Genomic DNA, 21,414 nt, shown 5'->3' with positions numbered 1-21,414 from the left:
GACAAGTCCTGAAACACAGTACTCTACCTTGCCAGCAGAAAAATTGAGAAACTAAAATAAAACAAACTAAACAAAAATATACTCATTGCTAAAACTCTTGAAGCTTTTACTCTAAAGGCAAAAATTGATCCCTTTTACCTATTTCAAAAATATGTTCACAACCAATTTTTGTTTCTGAAATCGGTCCAGTATTATTTCTGCAAGACCTGAAAAAAATTCATTGGCCATTGAAGATCGATTAACTCAAAAATGACCAGAAATTTTTTTCAAAAAAATGAAAAACATACCCGGCAGATTGCCGGAAAATAGCCGCCGTTGATTCCAATAAGCATGATTGGGATTGAAATAACAGAAGATATTGAAAAAAAAAGATTTTTGTACAAAAACATTTTTTTAAGTCCGATTTATTTTGATGGCATTTCATAGTTGAACATACCTCTGTTTCTTAGAGCGAGGCTACAGGGGCTACTATCAATAACAAAAAGCATTAGAGATGGTAAAAAAGACTTATAGGAACGAGGTTCAAATAGCGGGCATCTAAAATTAGGCTTTATGGGTTTATCCCGTTTCTATTTCTGACATCCATTTTTGTACTAACTCTGTTCATTTTGAATTGCTTTGCTGAGCAACTGATGTTCAAAATCACTTTTCGCAGAATGAGAGAAGAGAGAAACTAGCCTAGAGAAGTCAAAAAGATTTCACGCAAAAATGTTGAAAAGGCGGCAAAATGAGGTAAAGCGAAACATTTTTTTATTCGACGAAGTAAAAAAACATTGCAGGACAAGTCCTGACGTACAATTCAAAAAATTTTCATTGACTAAACAGAAAACTAGACCTAGAACGGACTATGAATGGATTGGGAAAACCATTTAGAAAAAAATCCGATCTAAAAAATCGAAAAACAGTAAAAATCAAAGTGAAATTGCCGCATGTGAACAAAAAACCACCAGCGAGAAGGCGAATTTTTGTTCAAACACCGTTTTCTAACTACTTTAAATTTAGAGCGAAAAAATTTCACGCCGCAAAACCACTCGCTTTTTCGCTCCACTTACTTTTTCGGCGTGACCAAAATCACTTCTCCAATTTGACTTCAGAATCATGAAAATGTGTGAACAGATCTCAAAAAAAAGACAGCGCCCCAATACAATTCAAATTCTTTGAATTGTAAAAAATAGGAGCGCTATAATAGCCGGCTGAGAAGATGAGGGCGGCTATTAATAATTGTAAAATTTAATGAAATATTGCTGAACATTGCGATTTTAATATCATCAGAACCATTTCTTTGTCTCTAGAGGCTATCCGCTAACCCAATTCCAAGCCTCCAGAAATTCATTGGCTCAAAGATCGATAGGCAATAATCTTTAGAAAAAATTTCAGACTTCAAAAAAAACAGAAATTCGTGCTATTAAAGTGTTGAAAACTATCATACTACCAAACCTTGCATGAGGTTATCTGGCTACTGAGACAAGAAAAACTGAATAAAACAAATGTTTTGAAAAAACTTGAAATTTGAAATTTTATCAAAAAAAATTTTAAAATTCGAAAAGCTAAATTGTTGAAACTAATCCATTGAAACTAACGAATCCATTGAAACCAACAACGATGCAGTAAATTTTTTTTATCAGAACGTGGAATAGCTTTTCTGGCATTTGAGAATGGACAAATATCAAAATTGACAAAAAATTTGAAAAACCCTAAATTGCAGACTTTATCAAAAAATGCTTTAATTCGAGACATTAAAATGTTGAAAACCAATCCATTGTTACTGGAAACTATACAGTGCCCTATTATCAAACCTTAAAGGAGATTAACTGGTCCCTGAAGCCGGAAAAACTCACAAAAATTTTCAAAACATTTGAAAAAAAAATGGCAAAAATTAGAATCATTTTGGGTGTTTGTAGTACCAACACATATAGCGCATTAAATGGTCATAACAAGTAATTTTGTCTCACAAAAGGCCTTCATCAACTTTTAAAAACTTCAACCTAGAACTCGTCAAACAAAAGACTGAAAAAAATCGCAAAAACATGTAAAATTGCACCATTTTGAGCCCAAAAACTACTAAAAATGACCTTTTGACCTTAAATTAAGGCCATCACAGCAGCTGCACCACTCTAAGCACTTGAAGGACTACTAAACACCATTTTGGGTCTCTATTGAAACTTAATGCCCGCTGGGCTTTACCTGTTTATCCCTTTTTGAAAGATCAAAGTCATTGAAATATGTGTGAACACATCTAACACAGCGCCCCAATACAATTCAAATTATATAAATTGTAAAAAAACCAAGAGCACCGCAATATAGCTCCGCTCAGCTTACAGCTTTGCAGCTATAAAAAGAACAATTTAGACCACGCAAAAGTCAAAATGACCAGAAATAAAACAGCATAAGACACACATGTTTACTATAATTGCTTCCAACTTATATTTTGGGAGCAATCAAATACAATTGGAAATTCACATATCCTTGCTCTGATATCAAGGTATCGAAGTTTGCTAGCTCAATTGCTCAAATAATAGGTTCAGAATCACACAATAAGTTCAGATGCACTCAATTTAGCTTTAATTAGTGCGTATTTCAAGGTAAAACTAATCATCAGAGGGCAGAACTAATTCTCTCGAGACAAAAATCAAACAGATGATTAGACTAACAGCTTCCGTTATGCGGCTATGAATCAATGATGAAAAACCACACGCAATCTTTATTGTCAAAGCTGACCGCAAACCTGGGTCAGAATTAAACATCTAAGGATCAAAAGGTATAAATTATCAGACTTTACTGCAAAACATAACCGGAATTACTGCAAAAATAGAATGAACCAAAATTTATTAGAGACAAAAAAAATGCTGAGACATTTTTTGAACTTGCGAAAAAACTTCTACAGTTTTCGGAATAGAAACTTTATCGGAAAGCATCTCATAATTTCGGAACTAATACGATTAAGAAAATCGTCTCATCATCCACATAATGACTTTGGCTTTGACAGAAGGCGCAATTGAATATAAAATTTAAAGTAAAGGCTTTGTCACTGTTTTCTAGGAACATTGATTGATTCTATTTTAAAAATTTACCTGTATTTGTCGTTCTTTTTGTAGTCGTATGACATATTCTCGATACAGAAAGGTCTCAATGGTTTCCTCTGAAGGTACAAATAAAGTTATTTAACAATATCAGTTGATAACTAATGGTTTTAATGACTTTGAAACCGTTCTCGAAAATACAAACTAATTTTTGAACATCTCGTTCTTCTTTTTGTCAGCTTGTTACTTAGTCTCATTAATCACAGGTCCCATCCACCTTCTTTTGAAGCAAACAATAATCTCTATCGGTTTCAGGTCCTAATTGTTGGTTTTATGGCTTGACATTGATTTTACAGAAATATTGTGAGTTCTTGATACGTAGCAGCATTTGTAGTTATTTTATTGTCTGCTTCAGGTAATCCCTTTGAAAATATCACCCATTGATAATCAAATGAAACTTAAATGGATATTTATACTTTTTTCGGGTAAATATCTTATGGTTTAAAGGGCTTCAGCACTGGTTTCGTATTTGGTTTCAAAAAATTCCATGGCTTTTTGAACTCTTACCCTTTTCTTCTTGTTGTCTCATGGTTAACTAATCTCTTCGATGACAGGTTCCATCTGCTCTTTAGCGAAACATAAACCGAATAATGTTGGAAGAATTGCTCTCGAACGACAGGCGGGTGGAAAAACATTCGACCCCGCCGGGATTTGAACCACTGACCTCCCGCTCCATAAGCAGAAGCACTAATCACTCGGCTATCCGTCCCTTACTTTTTGTTTGCTGCACTCGATTTTATATTAGCAACAAGACTTAGTGAGAACAATAGATATTACTTAAAAATGAAGAGCGGAAGCGTGAAAAAGTCCATTGAGAAGTCAAAGAATGTTCTAGACGAAAAGCGCAAAGTGGTCAAGCGAAAAATTTGCATAAAAAGGCCAACACGTTTACAATAATTGCTATGAATTTCGTTCAAGATCAATTACTAAACATACCCAGCAGATTGCCGGAAAATAGCCGCCGTTGATTCCAATAAGCATGAGTGGGATTGAAATAACAGAAGATATTGAAAAAAAAACATTTGAAAAAAGATATTGTACAAAAACATTTTTTTTAAGTCCGATTTATTTTGATGGCATTTCGTAGTTGAACATACCTCTGTTTCTTAGAGAGAGGCTACAGGGGCTACTATCAATACCAATAAGCATAAGAGATTGCAACTAAGACTTAAAGGAACGACGTTGAAATCGCGGGCATCTAAAATTGGGCTTTATGGGTTTATCCTGTTTCTATTTGTGACTTCAGTTTTTTATTCTGACTCTATTCATTTTGAATTGCTTTGCTGAGCAACTGATGTTTAAATTCACTTTTAGCAGAATGAGAGAAGAGAGAAACTAGCCTTGAGAAGTCAAAAAGACTTCACGCAAAATGCTGAAAAAGCGGCAAAATGGTAAAGCGAAAAAAAGTTCGACGAAGTAAAAAAATTAGGAGCGCTATAATAGCCGGCTGAGAAGATGAGGGCGGCTATTAATTACATAATTTGTTAGTTTACGTTTCATTTGATGCTATTATTGACTTCGTTACTAAACGCTTTTGAAAAAATGTATCGAGTTTCATCATTATTTAATGTTTGTTGTTTGTCTCTTCTCCTGGTCTCATTAATGGAGTGTCTCACCGACGCTCTAATGTGGCATCAATTAATTCGTTTACTGGTTTCAATTCAAAAACGCTTCCTTTCCATCATACACCAATTATTTTCGAAGTTTATGTAAGAATTTTGTGAAAATTTATGTATCCATATTTGGTAGACAATTTATTCAAAAATTGAATGAGCAGGATCTGAACAATATGCGCGCACGCACATTACCGAGCTTCCTTGCATTCCGTTGCTTTCTCTCAATTAGATTCCCTTTCAATAATGGCTGACAAAGTGAATAAAAATAGCCAGCAGATTGCCAGAACAGCCGCCAAATACACATAAATGCGCGGTACAATATAGATGACAACAAAGAATCGTGATGGAGTTTCTGAAGCAAAAGTTAATCCCTACTCAAAAATATTGCGCAATATATTTTCACTTGCCATCCTTTATAATTGACAACCTTTATAAAAAGGCCTCTTTTAATAAAAATCGAAACGGTTTAGAGTATTCTTACGTGACTTTACATTAAGTTTTAAAAGTCATTTAGCGAGTGAAGTGAGTGAAAAAGTTATGGCACAATTCAGCCGAAACATACTTTCAATTAGTTCAAGAAACCAGAAACCATTCGTTCAAAAATGTAGGAAAGCAGAACAAGGCAAAACAAACGGGCTTGATATATAAGAGGCAAGCACAGGCAAGGAGAACAAAATAGAGTAACATAGCCGGCAGATTGCCGGAATAGCTGCGAAAGTATAGACCTGCGTGCCATATAATAGAGATAGAAACAGATACAGATCTAAATTGAAAAAAAAATCGCCACCGCTCAAAAAACTAGGTAAAACATTCAGCGATAAATTAATAAAGCTTGTTAAAATTCATTCCGCAGAAGCCTCTTATTAGGGACCTTTACTGCACAAACGAGTTCCTTTCACATTAAACAAATTCAAACTAAACTTAAGTTTTAAAGTAAAAAAAGTCATTTTATTGAGTGAGGTAAGTCACGTATGATCAAACTCTAATCACGCAAATAACCTAAAAACTTTTGCTAAAGCGAGTGAGAAATGACGTCACGCGCGCAAATGCCGCTAGTGAGAGGAAGAAGTCATTCAGAAAATTTGACTTTATCGGGTTTGCTGTGTGAACAAATGTAAAACGAAAAAAGAGCGTCAGACGACGAAACAAAAAACATAGCCGGAAGAATTCCGGAAGCGACTCGAAGCATCAGAACTTCACTAACAAAACCGTAATTGGAATAGAAGCCACAACTTTTTGTATTAAACCATAAACTCACTACCTCTCCAGGTGTTCCCTAAAAATTGTTGAAACTTAAACCACTGTCAACAAGAGAAACAAAATGCAGCAAAATTTTATATTATTGAAAACGTTTGTTAACGTTAAAAAATCCAAAATATTTAAGTTGGCCAAAAACCCGATAGTCTGAAACAGCTGACAAGGTTGTTAATAGCCCTCAAATAATTCATGATTCTAATCTGAAAAAGATCGCAAAAGCAAACGGCAGATAATAATCTTAGAAACAAAGTTAAATCTTTTCAAAAAAGAAAGCTCAAATTAAAGAATCAGAAAACACCAATAATCAGACTTCTAATCACTGCGATTAAGACAAAAAACAACACACACCTGTTCCTTGTTGTACATAAGCTAGAAAACATGATTTCATACCAAATCAAAAATAAAATTGATCATAGAAAAGACATAAGCAGCAGAAGAATATTCAAAGGCAAAAAATCGTTTAAATTAATACCAAGGCCGGAAGAAAGATGTAGTAATTAGTCATAAGTAAAATTTTGGAAAAAGCTTCCTATCAAACTTTCAGTACTGCCTTATGTTGAAATAAATCAATTGCAAACCAAAGAAATGACGAAAATCTAAGAAAAAGCTGAAATTCATTTTTTACAACTGAAAAAATCAATATACCGAAAAAAATGTAGGTGCCAGCACAAAGCTAGAATGATACTAACTAGAATGCAATTATGGGCACATTGTAAGGAACACCGTAACAAAAAGACATTCTTGATTTTTGAAAGTTAAAAATCAATTTGATTTTTGAAAGTTAAAAATCAATTTTAAAAATTCAAGAAAAAAGGATACATTTCATTGTTCAGCATTCAAGACATAGAAAAGATAACTAGTCATTCGATACAAAGATCTATCCTCCTGAAGAGAACAAAAAATAATAAAAAGCAGAATTCATAAATACGAAACATTGAAACATTTTGCAAAAAATGGTCAAAGAACTTTTAAGTTAAGACTGCATTTATGAAAAAGTTTTAACTGTTTTTTCAGACACTTAACGCCAAAAATGATTGAATTTTTATTGAAACGAAATTAAAGTTCCCCATGTTGCACAAAAAAACTATTTCTAGCCATTACAAACAAAAAAGACAAAAGAAAAACTGACGAAAATCGGAAAAAAACTACCAAAATCGGATTAGCATATGTACAATTTTATGAAACAAAATTACATCGAGGTAAAAAGAGGCAATGAGTATAGGAATTATCAAAGAGAAGTTGACATATTAACTGATTTTTGACAATAAGACGGTTAAAAGATCCAAAAATGAATAAATTAATATAAAAAAGCCGAAAATTAACTAAAAAATCAAGAATTATGTGCCAATTTTCAAATTGAAACGCATTTTCAGGCTCTGCAAAACACTGTGTTATCAATTTACGAGGTTGACATTTCAAAACAGCATCAAATAAAAGTTATTTCTACACGAAACCAAATTAAAAGCAAAAAAATTGGGGCCCTTAAACGAAAAAATGGCTAAAAATGGTCATATATATGTGCAATTCAGTCAAAAACTACTTTTCAAAGTCAAAAAGTCATTCAATAAACGCAGCGCATGATCAAAAAAGTTCTCTCACTTAGCGAAAATCTGTTCACCAAGACAGCTTTTTTCACTTTCGCTTTTAGGTCAAAATGCCGCGTGAACAAATCTACTTCCTGTAAAAAAAAAACCGAGAGAAAACCAATCCTCCTCTTCGAGTCGTAAAAACCAAGAGCACCGCAATATAGCTTCACACAGCTTACAACTTCGCAGCTATAAAAAGACTCAATATTTCAAAAGAATCGCTCAAGCTTCGCTGAGCTTCTGCTTTTCAAAAACAAATTCAAACTTTAAATCAAAATTTACGGATAAACGCAGCACCAAGCTCGAAAAAAAAATCAAATTTGTCTAATTAATCAAACCTGTCTTCAAAACGAACTTCTCATTGCCTAAATCTACAGAACAAATAACTTCCAGGCTAGCAGAAAAGCGGCTGCACGAAGAAGGCAAACAGAAGCAAGAACTAGAAAAAATGGAAAAGTTAGACAAAAGTAAAGAAAAGTTGCTCAAGTTCTCGACACTCATGTCCCCAAAACCTAATTTGAGCCAAGGAATTTTAAGCTTTAACCAAAACCCATGCATAACCTTTGAAGAATCTTCGTTGGCATGAAATTTTTAAAAAATAAACAAATTTTTTTAAAAAATGTGTTAAGAAATTAATTTAATATTCTTAAAACATTCATTAACGCCTTTAAGGCTTCATTGGCCCCTCGAGATCGAAAAATGTCAAAAACTTTTAAAAATTCAAATTTCATCAAAAAACGTTACTTAAAATCGATATAACAATATCTTTAACAGCATTTCATTGCCACAAGAAACTAATCAATTACCTATTTGAAACCCTAAAGAACATTGAATGGCCTCTAAAGATCGAAAACGAACATAATTTTCAAAAAAACTTCAAGCGAAATAGCACGTTTTATTGAAAAGTTTCCCAAATTTGTAATAACAATGTCCTCAAATCAATTTCCTTGTCCGCAAAAACGATGTAACTCATTTGGAAATTCAAAAGAAGTTTTACTGACCCTGAAGATCGAAAAACGCAAACAAATAATCGAAATTTTCTTAAAAACAACTTAAAAATGCACATTGCCGAAACTCGTGAAATTATATTCAAAACTAGTAACAAATAAAACTATATTCAAAACGAGTTAAAAATATGACCGGCAAAAACCTTCATTAACTTTGACAAACGTCAATTTGAGACCAATCTAACAAAAAACCTCAGTGACAAACCTCAAAAATGTGATAAATTGCACCACTTTGAGCTTTAAAATGAAATTTTCACCATGAAGTCACGCGTTCCCAGCAGCTTCATTGCTAACGATTGAAACAGTACTAAAGCCAGCTTCAGTACTAAATCCTCTAATGAAACTCAATGCCCACTGGGCGTTACCTGATTATCTCCTTTGAAAGTACTAAGTCATCGAAAAATGTGTAAAATCTTTCACAAAAATACAGAGCACCAAAACAATCAAATTCTTGGATTGTAAAAAGACAGAGCACCATTAAAATTCAATTTTGGATCGTAAAATTGTTGGAGCGCCTATATAAGATATTTAAACATAACCGCCTGACGTCGGGCGAATTGCTCAAACAGGCGCGCGGGTGGCTTCGTTAGCAGCTAGCTACGGTTTAGGGAGGCTAACTTTTGCTTAATCGAAGGAGCATAGGAGGGAACGTGGCATTCGGGGCGCATGGTCGGGGGGGGGGGGTGAAATCGCCCTTCACATCATGATTTTATGTCTCAAACACAGTTTCGGTGAATGGCATACTAAGAGTCTAGCAAGAAGACTCTAAAAGAACTTAATGCCCTGCGTGACAGTACCTGAGAAGTATCTTCCGTTGAGGCTCTTGATGGCACTCTCGGCATTCCTGACATCTGGTGCCTTAATGTAGATATTGCCTAGTGGGTTCTGTCTGTCTATGTACAGATGTACTGCCCCTCCATGAGGAGCCAGTGCCTCCAGAACATCATCCCGGATCTCCTCATCCCATCCTGGCTGGTGCTCACTGAAAGTACATGTTTAAATCGTTGTAACTAATTGCCTCAGTTCCATGTGTCTCTGGACACTTTGAATCCATCAAATCTTGTATTTGCAGCAAAAGGTCAATTCGTGCAAAAAAGACTATTCTCAGCCTTCACGCTAAAATTAAACGTATATTATCCGTCCATAAACTATTCAGCACTAACAAGTGCACTTTCTGGTTGCCAGATTCTCGTTCGTATATTTTTGTTCTGGGAGATTTAAAGACCCCCCTCACCTGAGTCTCACCGTCTCAGACAACCTTCAAAGGAAGGTCAGATTGTTCTGATCATACGGATAGCGTGTACTAGACTGCTGCTCTAATATGTTAATATGAATTATGAGCTAATAGATCACATCATCGGTGATTCACCCCGAAGAATTTTTGAAATTATCATTTATTTTCGAATTTATCACAAAAAAGTGCTATATTCCTGATTATTTTTCCGTCCGTTGAGTTCTTCGAATGCTATAAACGTTTACCTACTCTCAGAAGCTACTTTGAATACCGAGTCCACATGCACTACTTACAGTTGAGGATTGAACATGTTCTGCAGGAGAAAACACTGGCTCTTCCCGTCATTAGAAGACCCTGCCTTCCCCTCAGACGAAGAGTGTGATGTACTTCCTGTTCCATTGGAGTGTGGTGTGTTTGGGTTCGAATTGCTCTGGCTGTTCTGTGTGTTGGGTGATCTATACTGGGTTGAGCTGGAGGCAGCTGCCCTGGTTGCCTCCATCTGAGCCTGGATTTGACGCTCTCTGATATTTAGAGCCTCCTCAGCACTTTTGGGAATTTTGAAGCCAGTGCCTAAATGTGCATGCAAGCTATATAGCTGCAAAACTGTATAGGTTTTCATCGGAGAGCAAATTGGTTTGTTTCACTTTCTTGTTATCAGTTCACACAAACAAAAACAGCCGTTAGATTGTCGGAATATAGCCACCCTTGACCCCAGTCCGACGTTCCGATTGAATCAGGAAGAAAAATGAAGTGATAAAAATTGACAGCTTAATTAACGTATCGCAATTTGTTACAACGTGGTTCCCTGCTTCTTCAAATTCGTTGAACATGATTATTCCAACATCAGTGGGAGGACATTATGCTTAACACTAATACCAGTTAGCAGCATGCTCGAAGGAACTTTGCCCTAACTCATTATATATTAAGCCTTGGGCCTGTGGGCTTTATCTGTTGCTTTATCGTTGGCTTATGATTTCGTCTTATTTTTTTTTACCATGAACGCATTTATGAATATTACCACACGATTGTTATCGCCACCGAGAAGCTACCAAACTCCGAGGCGAAGCCGAGGTGTTATGATAACTTCGAGGGCGATAACAACCGTGTGGTAATTCTTTTTAATCAACACCTTTTGCGATCATGTTGGTTTTTTAGACTACAAGTTTATCAAACTGTTTCCATCATTAGACTACGAGTTTATAACCACTCTTTTATCACCACTGTTTACTTAGTAACAGTGGCGATAAAGGAGTGTGATAAGCTGGTAGTCTAATGCTGAAGTGTTTTTCCAGAGTCGATCGGGCATTAAAATTTATTACACTGGCAGTTTATTTAACAGCTATTATCGCAACAGGTGTTGATTAAAGTCAATTCGATGGGATAAGCCAAATCAAGTCTTGACTGATTTAAAACCAGCCATCATGCACACAAACAATTCAAAGAGCAGAGTTGAAAGAGATAACTCCCGAAGTAACAAACAGAAAAATTGAACATTACAAAATTGACAAAAATATAGTTTCAAAAATTAGAGATAAAAAAGTGCTATTGAATTAAAAACAATTTGAGGAAATGTCTCCTGTAAAAACGAATTAAAAATCGATGTCTCCTATCAAAAACAGACGATAGCTGGTCCACAAAAATTGGCATATAGGAGAAGTCTTACTTGGCATAAAAGCGACAAGTAGAAGCATTCAAAAGCATTAAAAATTCAGAAGAATAAACCTGGCAAAAAAACATCACTGTAACAAAACTTACGCAATAACCCAGCTGGAAAATTCCAAAAAGTCACGGATAACTTATTTCAAGTTTTGATCTTAATGTATTCAAAACATCGTTTTGCCCATATCAAAAACACAATATGCAGGCTACCAGAATTCTGGTTGAACATATGAGAAGCAAACAAAATCGGAATCAAAATTGAAATAAACTAAACAGAAAACATAGCCGGCAAAATGTCGGAAAAGCCGCCGTTGACACGCACGACGCACATTGGAATTGAAACAGAAAACGGAGATAGAAATAGACAGAATTTTTCTAAGTGTCAAAGTGTTCTTATTTGGTGTGCAAAAGGTGTATATTCTAAAATTACACTTAATTCAGCCTCTAAACTGAACACTATTAGGCATGATACTAATGCCAGCTAGCAATCGCTTTAATGAACTTTGACAATCCAATGCATAATTAGGGTTTTATATGTTTATCCCGTTTCTTTTGATTTTGCTCTTTTGACTTTGACTGTATTCACATCACGTATCTCGATGCCCGAAGGAATTTAAAATCGATCTAGATGAAACTGTGAGTGAGGTAAGTCAAAATTTGACCGTGAAAATCGTGACTTATGTAAAACGAAAAACGTGATCAAAAGGTAAAGCGAATTAAAAAACATAGCAGAAGAAGTCCTGACGTACAATTCACAGAATTTTCATTGACTAAACATAAAACTTTGCCTCGAACGGACAATAAGGCACTTGGGAAAACCATTTAGAAAAAAATCCGATCCATAAAACCGAAAAAACAGTAAAAATCAAAGTGAAATTGCCACATGTGAACAAAAAACCACTAGCGAGAAAGCGAATTTTTGTTCAAACACGGTTTTCTCCGTTGAGCAAAAAATTTAACGCCGCAAAACCACTCGCTTTTTCGCTCCACTTACTTTTTCGGCGTGACCAAAATCACTTCTCCAATTTGACTTCAGAATCATGAAAATGCGTGAACAGATCTTTAAAAAAAGACAGCGCCCCAACACAATTCAAATTCTTTGAACTGTAAAAAGGAGAGCGCCTAAATAATAGCCGTTGAGAAGCTGACGGCGGCTATTAAAAACTAATATAAAAGATGCTAAAAATCTTGAAACCAATGTCATCTAAGTCGTTTTTGTGCTGCAAAAATTCAGCTAAAGCTTCAACCTACAAAGAAGTTTCTGAAAAGTTTATTAGGCCCATAAAAGTTATAAAAAATGCAAAACGTCAAACATACCCGACAGATTTCCGGAAAATAGCCACCATTGATACCATAACTCAGGCTGCGATTGAAACGTCAAAAAACGAAATTAATTGTGGAACAAAAAATTATATTTTGCAAGCCAATATGATTGGAACTCGTAAACAGATATACTCGATGAGAGGATACAGAGATTGTATTTAAAATGGTATCTACCAGAGTTCAAATACCGGTCTTTTGTGAATTTATCCCGTTCATATTTTTGATATTGTTTTTCGATAGTGACTCTGTTGAGTTTAGGCCCCTTTGCTGAGCAACTGCTTTTTAAAAGCACTTTCAGATGAAACTAGCCCAGAGAAGATTTGAGGGAAAACTCCCAAAAAAAGAACTTATTTTCACACTTAACTTATGTCTCCACAGCAGTTTTAGTGAATCGCGAATTGAGATGCCTTTAGAGAACGGAGATAGCTTTACCAGTTTATCCCGTTATCTAGAAATTTTTTGGCCAGACGAAAAACTGATTATCTAAAAAATTGGTAGTACGAAAAACTGTATTTAACACACTAGCAGGACTAAAAGAACTGCAGCAAACTTTGTTCAACCTAATATCTCCTATATCAATTAGCAGCATATTCGTAGGAATTTTACAAACCAAGGCGCAAAGTCTCAGTCATTAAGGCATAGTCTTAGTTATAGTGCCCGGAAATTATTGGCTTATCCTGTTTTTATTTCACTTTTGACCTTGAACGTACTTGCGCACATGTGGTGGGTGACTTTCAAATTCCATTCAGTTCAAACATTGAGAGATGTAAGTCAGAAATCACAACAGGAAGTTGACTTATGTAAACCGAAAAACGTAATCGAAAGGAATAACGAATTTTCAAAAACGGAGATTGCCTCAATAATAGCCTTTGAGAGGCTGACGGCGGCTTGAACGAAAGCGTATAAAAACAACAAAACGACAAAATTCCCGGCAGATTGTCAAAAATACGGCTATTATTACCATAACCCCGATTGGGATTGAGGAACAGTAAAACGAAAATTGATTTTTGTACGAAAAGTTTTTTAAGTGCGAACCATTTTGATGTCACTCCGTAGTTAGACCTACTCATGTTTCTTAAAGAGGGCACAATGGGGCTAGTATGAATACCACTAGGCATCAGAGATGGTAACTAAGACTTTAAAGAACAAATAGAGCAGCGGGTATCTGAATTTGGGCTTCTTTATTTCGTTTATGTTTATTTTTTATCTCGCTTTTGAAGCTGACTATAGATTCTAGATTATTTTGCTGATCTACTTTTGCTTTAAATCACTTTGAGCAGAATAAGCAAAGGAAGAAAAGTCAAGACAAGTCAAGAAAAATTTCACGCAAAATATTGAATAAGCCATGACTTACAGTAAAGATAAACAAACTTTCATTTTACGATTTAAAAACATAGCAGGACAAAAAGTCCTGATCTAGAATTTAAAAAATTTTCATTGACTAAACGAAAACAAAGACCAAGAATGGGGAACGGACAATGAATGGATTGATTGGGAAAACCATTTAAAAAATATCCCATCAAAAAATCCAAAAAACAGTAAAATCAAAGTCAAATCGCCGCATATGACGGTACACAGAAACGAGAAAGCAAATTTTTGTTCGAACACCGTTCTCTCACTCCAAAATCAGAGCAAAAAAATTTTTCCAAAACCGCTCGCATTTGACGCCACTTCCCATTTCGGGGAGACCAGATTAATTGCTTCAATTGAACTTCAAAATCATGAAAATGTGAACAAGTCAGCGCTCTAAAAAAGACAGCGCACCAATAAAATTCAAGATCTTTGAATTGTGGAAACAAAAAATAGAGCCACTATAATAGCCCGTTGAGAAGAGTGCTGATATTTAAAATAGCTAAAAATTGCATCCAAAAGTACCACAAAAATACCACACTTTGGTTTAAAAATTTAAGGCTAAAACAAAAAAATGCTTTGAAAAAGCCAGACGAAAAAAATTCGCTCGATCAACAGAGATTTTTCCCACCTTTCTTTTTCGCTGTCTTTAAAAAACCAATATGAACAAAAACACTGATCTCTTTTCTCTTAGCTCTTCAATTTTGCTCTAAAACCAAAGGAAAGCTACTATTTGATGCTTCCGTTTCTGCGTCGTTTTACAACAACTCGAACAATTAAGAAAAATCGATCAGCATAACTCTTGGAGTCGTACAGACAGAACCAACACAAACCATATTATTTGAATTTTAAAGAAGGCGAGCTCCCAAATAATAGCCGTTAGAGTAGATGACGACGGCAATAAATTATGATTAAAAAAACGCTCTAGCTATAAACGTCATCACACTCTAAAATGACGCTCTTTCAATTCAACCGTTTGGTTAGTTTAATCGCTCATGACCTGTTAAAAAGGTCTTCAACATAACAGCTAATGGAATTCATTGAATTTTATTAATTTTGAGCAGAGATGAGATTGTAGCACTGACCTTCGGCCAATTTTGCCATTAGTCCGAGCCTGCCTGTTTGTCCCAGTTCCACTCCACTCTTATCAGCATCTTCGTTATCCAGGGAAGACATTGGGTTGGCAACCTCCTGTCTAGCAATAACCGCATTCACTTTCATCGGCCTACCAGCGAGCTCAAAGCCATTCAGCTGCTCCATTGCCTTCTTACCACACTCACTGTCGTTGAACTGAAACCCAGATCAAATTATCAAAAAATAGCCCCTATTGAATCTCAAAACCCTGATTGGCATTAAAAGTGACTTATAAAAATGACTGTTGTACAAAAACACTTTTAAAGTGCGAACTGTTTATATTCATCTTGTAGTTAGACATAGCCTTGTTTCTTGACGTCAGGATACAGGAGCTAGTATCAAAACAAATAAGAATTAGAGATAGCAACTAAGACTTATAAGAACGTAACCGACTAACGTCGTAAGAATTGGTCTCAAACGACTAGTGGGAGCTGTAATCAATTCAATTGCAGCCTGAGTCAGTCAGGGGACTAAGAAATTCACTAGGGGGCTTTAAATAACCTCATTAGAGGATAATACATACCACTATTAAGATTTCAAATGAACAAATGGCACCAGTTTTGGCGCACTTATCATTCGACTTTAGTATTAAATTGCCCGCAATAGAGTTCAACTGCTTGAAATTGTGAATGAGAGCGAACTTTAGATCAAGCAAAACGAGTAAAGTCAAAGGCGTAAAGTCACTCGAAAAATCAAAAAACGGTCAAACAAAAATTTTTCATAAAAACATGGTCGGTAGAATATCTCTGAAACGACTCAAAGAGAAAGAAAAAATCAATGTACAACTAAAAATTTAGTAAAGAATGGGGGTAGATGGGGGGGGGGGTAGGTGTGGGATGGGGTAGGTTCGAGGGGGGCTAATTGGGGGAGGTAAGTAGGCTAGATAGGTTGGAGGGACTTGTTTTCAGAATGAAAATTCTCAGAATGATCAATTCTCAAAATGACCTTTTCACCTTGAAAATTACCATCAGTTCTTAATTACTATACGACTCAAAGAGAAAGAAAAAAAACAATGTACAACTAAAAATTTAGTAAAGAATGGGGGTAGATGGGGGGGGGGGGAGGGGTAGGTGTATGTGAGGGGGGGGGGGGTGTAGGTGTGGGATGGGGTAGGTTCGAGGGGGGCTAATTGGGGGAGGTAAGTAGCCTAGATAGGTTGGAGGGACTTGTTTTCAGAATGAAACTTCTCAGAATGATCAATTCTCAAAATGACCTTTTCACAATGAAAATTACCATCAGTTCTTAATTACTATACATTGAAAACTAAGCTACTTTTAAAGTCAATTGTTCGAAAACTGAAGTGAACGTTCTAAAACAGAAGTTAATATTCTAAAACAGAAGTCAACATTCGAAAAGTTCAGTCATGACTTTACCTTAAAAAACCTGTAGAAAACAAGTACTCCCCTTCGGGTCGTTCAAAGATACACACGTTTACAATAAGTGCTTCTCTTTGAGAGCAATTCAACAAAGTTCAAGTAGCGGGAATCTGGAAATGAAAATTGGGCTGTATAATTTTTTATCCCTTTTCTATTTTTGATTTCGTTTTTCGACACTGACTCGCTTGATTTCAGATTATTCTGCTGAGAAAGCTTAAGAGCATTTTGAGAAGAATGAGAGAAGATTAAAATGAGCCTAAGAGAAGCCAAAAGATTTCACGCTAAATGTTGAACAATCTGTGAACTATGGTAAAGTGATGTATACTTTTATTGGATCTTTCGTTTGCGCCCCCCCCCCCAACGCTTAGTGGGCGCAACCCCCAGACGCGCGTGCTTAAGTTTTACATAAAAATTACTATGTACTGACACGTACTCTATAAAAGGGGGGTGCATGACATAACGTACAGGGGCACAAACGGAAAATATCCCTTTTATTAGACGAAGAAAAAAAAACATAGCAGGACAAGTCCTGACCTACAAAGGCTAACAATTTTCCAATGACTAAACAAAAACCTAGAACTAGAATGGAGTATGCATGCAAAGGAAAACCACAGAAAAAACTCCAATATGAACGGAGAAGTAGTAGAAATCAAATTCAAATTGCCGCAAGTGATAAAACCACTAGCGAGAAAGCAAATTTTCGTTTCAACAACGTTTTCTCAATATATTTCAAAATTAGACTGGAAGAAAATTACGCCTTAAAAACCGGTAGCTTTCGGATTAACCAGAATCACTTCTCCATTTTGACTCCAAAAAATAGGAAAATGTGTGAACCTATCTTAACAAAACATAACAGAACAAGTCTTGAATTACAATCCAAAGAAGTGAATGAACTAATGAACTAAACATCAAAGTTTTTACCAAATCAAACTTTATAGTAAAAACAGATGACTAAAGCAGTCAAAATCATCGTAAAACAACGCTTTAAATAATTATTGACACTACGCATCCTTAGGATGCGTACACCAAACAACTTTGCAAAAATCAATTACACAAAAAAAGCACGAAAACTAAATTTGACAAAAATCAGAAAGTTAGGGGCATGAAAAAAACATAACCAATATAAACGGCAGATTGCCGGAAAAAAAACCGCGATAGACGCTTGCGGCCTTCCAAGGAATTGAAACAACTGAAGAAATAAGATAGACAGATTGACGACCAGTTCTTTAAAAGACCACTGGACTTTTTGGGTTGGATTTGGACTGTCATATTTATGAGACACATACGCTCCATAAGGAAAAAGTCCGAAGAAAACTTTTTCGAAATTAAAAATTCGAAACAAAAATAGCAGGCAGACTGCCGAAATAGCTGCCAAAGAATAGATTTGCGTGCCGTATAATAGAGATAGAAACAGATACAGATATAAGTTGAAAAAGTTATCAACGCCGCTCAAAAAGCTATGAAAATAAAATCAGCGAAAAATAAAGCTTGTCAAAGTTTATTGCGCAGAAGCCTTTTCGTCAGGGACCTTTATTGCACATATGAGTTCCTTTGACCTTAAACTAAATCAACATAAACTTAAGTTTTACAGTGAGGTAAGTCACGTATGATCAAAATCCAATCACGCAAAAAAATTTTGCTAGAGAGAGTCAGCAACAGCGCAAATGCAGTTAGGGAGAGGAATAAGTCATTCAGATAATTTGAATTTTTCAGCTTCGCTGTGTGAACAAATTTAAAACCAAAAAGAGCGTCAGACGACGAAGCAACAAAAACAAAGGACACCGCAATATAGCTCCGCTCAGCTTACAGCTTTGCAGCTATAAACATAACCGACTAACGTCGGGCGAATTGCTCTCAAACGACCGGCGAGCGGTTGGCTTAGCCACGGTTTAGTGAGGCTAGCTTTAGATAAATGGAAGGTGCTTAAGGTGAGCGCAGCAGGGGTGCACCACAGCGGGGGAGCAAAAGTGGATTGGGGGACTGATGTGGGGGCAGTGGGTGAGTTGGGGTGTGGAATGAATTTCTAAGAACAGCCCTTCACACCATAAGTTTAAGTCTCCAAAACTGTTTCTGTTAATCGCATACTTGATGACTAGTGGCCTGAACGGCTGTACAAGAAATTTACAGAATCTGGGCGCTACCTCTTTATCGAGTTTCTGAAGACGAAAGTCAAATGGACCACACCAAAAACCGGCCAACCGAAAAATTGCATAAAGGAGACTCTGCATGGGATTCGACTCCACGACCTCAGAAAAGGCCACAAATATTGGAACTTTGCAAACAATTGCAAATTTTAAAAAAATCTTGCTAAAATTCAAGATAATAAAATCTAAAGAACATTCATTATCTTAAGAGACTATCCAGTATTTCTGTTTTAAACCTGAAACAGTTTCACTGGCCCATAAAGATTCATACACTTGGAACATGATAAAAATTTTCAAAAAATTTGGAAAATTTTTCAAATTTTATACTTAAAATTACTAAAACTGGAGTCATAAAAAATATTGATCACCATTCCATTAACTATAGAAACTTTGCAGCAGCTTATTATCAAACCTTGGAGGAGGTCCCAGGGCCCTTGGTGCCCGAAAAAAAAAATAAAAAACATGAAAAAATTGCAAATATTTTAGAAAAGTGCTTCAATTCGCGAAATTAAAATAATGAAAAACATTCCATTACATCCATAAACTATGCAGTAACATACTATTAAGACCTAGAAGAAGTTTCGTGGCTCTTAAGGCTAGGGAAAATTGCTAAGACTTGTGATATTAAAAAGTTCAACATTGAGCCATGACAAACAAAAATTTTCCAGTAACTTATTATCAAACCCTAACGAAGGTTTTCTGAACCTTGAGGCTCAAAAAACCTGTATATTGACTAAAACTTTTGAAAAAATGCCAAAAATTGTCAGAAACAAGATAAAAATCGTGATGTTTAAATCCTGCAAGACATTCCATTACATCCAAAAACTATATAGTAACCAATTTTCAAACCATACAGTATGTTCCTTAGCTCTTGTGGTTGAAAAAAACGAAAAAAACCTTAAAAAACGACAAATTCTCAAACTTGAAAAAAGCAAACTTTATCAAACAATTGCAAAAAATTGTGACAATAAAAAGTTGAAAACCTATTCCATGGCCAATAAAAATTTGTCAGTAACTTATTATCAAACCTCTTAGAAGGTTTTTTGGCGCATGGATCTGGAAAGACCTGAATAGGGAAAACAAAAGTAAAAAAAAATTGAACGTTTTGTCAAAAAAGGCTAAAAATCGTGATGTTGACATCATTCCATTACCACTAGAAACTATGCAGTAACCTACTATTAAAACCTAGATGAGGTTCCTTGACACCTAGGGCTAATAAAAATCAAAAATAATAAACATGCTCAAAAAGCCGGATAAATATAGTGCAAAATAGTATAAATTTGCGTGTTTTAAGCCAGCGGTTGTTCGTCAGTAGCTAGAAACGGGGGGGGCACCGAGGGGGTAGAGGGTGGGGCAACAGTGGGATGGTCGGGCGTAATAGCGCAGGGGGTGGGGAAACAGTGGGGTGCAACAGGAGCGATCTTCAACCTCTAAGAACCGCCCTTCACACCGAAAGTATAAGTCGCTAAAACAGTTTGAGCTGAAAGAGCAGAAAGGCTCTAAGAGCACTTAATGCCCGCTGGGCGCTACCTATTTATCCCGTTTTTGAGGACGAAAACTCAAAACATACCCGGCAGATTGCCGGAAAATAGCCGCCGTTGATTCCAATAAGCATGAATGGGATTGAAAGAATAGAAGATATTGAAAAAAAAAAGACTTTTGTACAAAAACATTTTTTAAGTCCGATTTAATTTGATGGCATTTCGTGGTTGAACATACTTCTGTTTTAGAGAGAGGCTACAGGGGCTACTATCAATACCAATAAGCATTAGAGATGGTAACTAAGACTTATAGGAACGACGTTCAATTAGCGGGCATCTAAAATTGGGCTTTATGGGTTTATCCCGTTTCTACTTCTGACTTCAATTTTTATACTGACTTTGTTCATTTTGAATTGCTTTGCTGAGCAACTGATGTATAAAATCACTTTTAGCAGAATCAGAGAAGAGAGAAACTAGCCTGGAGAAGTCAAAAAGATATCACGCAAAATGTTGAAAAAGCGGCAAAATGAGGTAAAGCGAAACATTTTTTTATTCGACGAAGTAAAAAAAAAATAGGAGCGCTATAATAGCCGGCTGAGAAGATGATGGCGGCTATTAAAGAATCAGACGAAAAGGTCAAGCAAAAAATCTCATTAAAAAAGACCGACAGGACTAATATAATTGCTACAATTTCGTTTGAGAGCAACTAAAAAACTCAAGAGGGGGCATATACGTTTGACACTACTTAGATGCACTCTATTGACCTTTAACTAGTAAATATGCATGAAATTTAAATTTCATTAAGCGAGTTCAGAAGTCTTTTTTTGAGTGCGGTAAGTCACGCAATTGACCAAAAAGCAGAACAAATGACGTCACGCACACAAATTTTAACTGCAAAGCAGTAGAAATCACTGAAATCGAAAAACATCAATTCTAAGGAATCAGGTCGCAAGAATCATCAATTGACACGACGAATAAAAAAAACCATGATGTCCCCAATAATAGCCGCTATCGCTTCGCGGCTATTAAAAACGATTGTAATCCAAGTGATCAAAAATCATAGCCACAAATTTTCCATAAAAAAGACCAACACGTTTACAATAATAGCTTCAAACTTTATTCGAGAGCAATTAAACACACAGGTTTGATCAAATTGTTATAAAACCA

General features: G+C 35.7%; 1 protein-coding gene across 1 annotated transcript in view; it reads right to left on the bottom strand.

Moving 5' to 3' along the window:
- The window catches only part of LOC142349242 (RNA-binding protein 39-like), a 48,640-nt gene that overhangs the window by 4,616 nt on the left and 22,610 nt on the right, over positions 1 to 21,414 (bottom strand). Inside the window, exons 7-9 of the mRNA XM_075400676.1 lie at positions 15,198 to 15,402; positions 10,074 to 10,350; positions 9,344 to 9,528 (exon numbers count right to left, since the gene is read on the bottom strand). Of these exons, the coding sequence (XP_075256791.1) occupies positions 9,344 to 9,528; positions 10,074 to 10,350; positions 15,198 to 15,402 (667 nt within the window). The remainder of the gene's footprint in view (positions 1 to 9,343; positions 9,529 to 10,073; positions 10,351 to 15,197; positions 15,403 to 21,414) is intronic.

The sequence above is a fragment of the Convolutriloba macropyga genome, chromosome 11, assembly GCF_964194025.1.
Source record: "Convolutriloba macropyga chromosome 11, txConMacr16.3, whole genome shotgun sequence".
NCBI lineage: Eukaryota > Metazoa > Xenacoelomorpha > Acoela > Convolutidae > Convolutriloba > Convolutriloba macropyga.
Note: the sequence above shows the minus strand (reverse complement) of the source record. Positions and strands in the feature narration are given on the sequence as shown.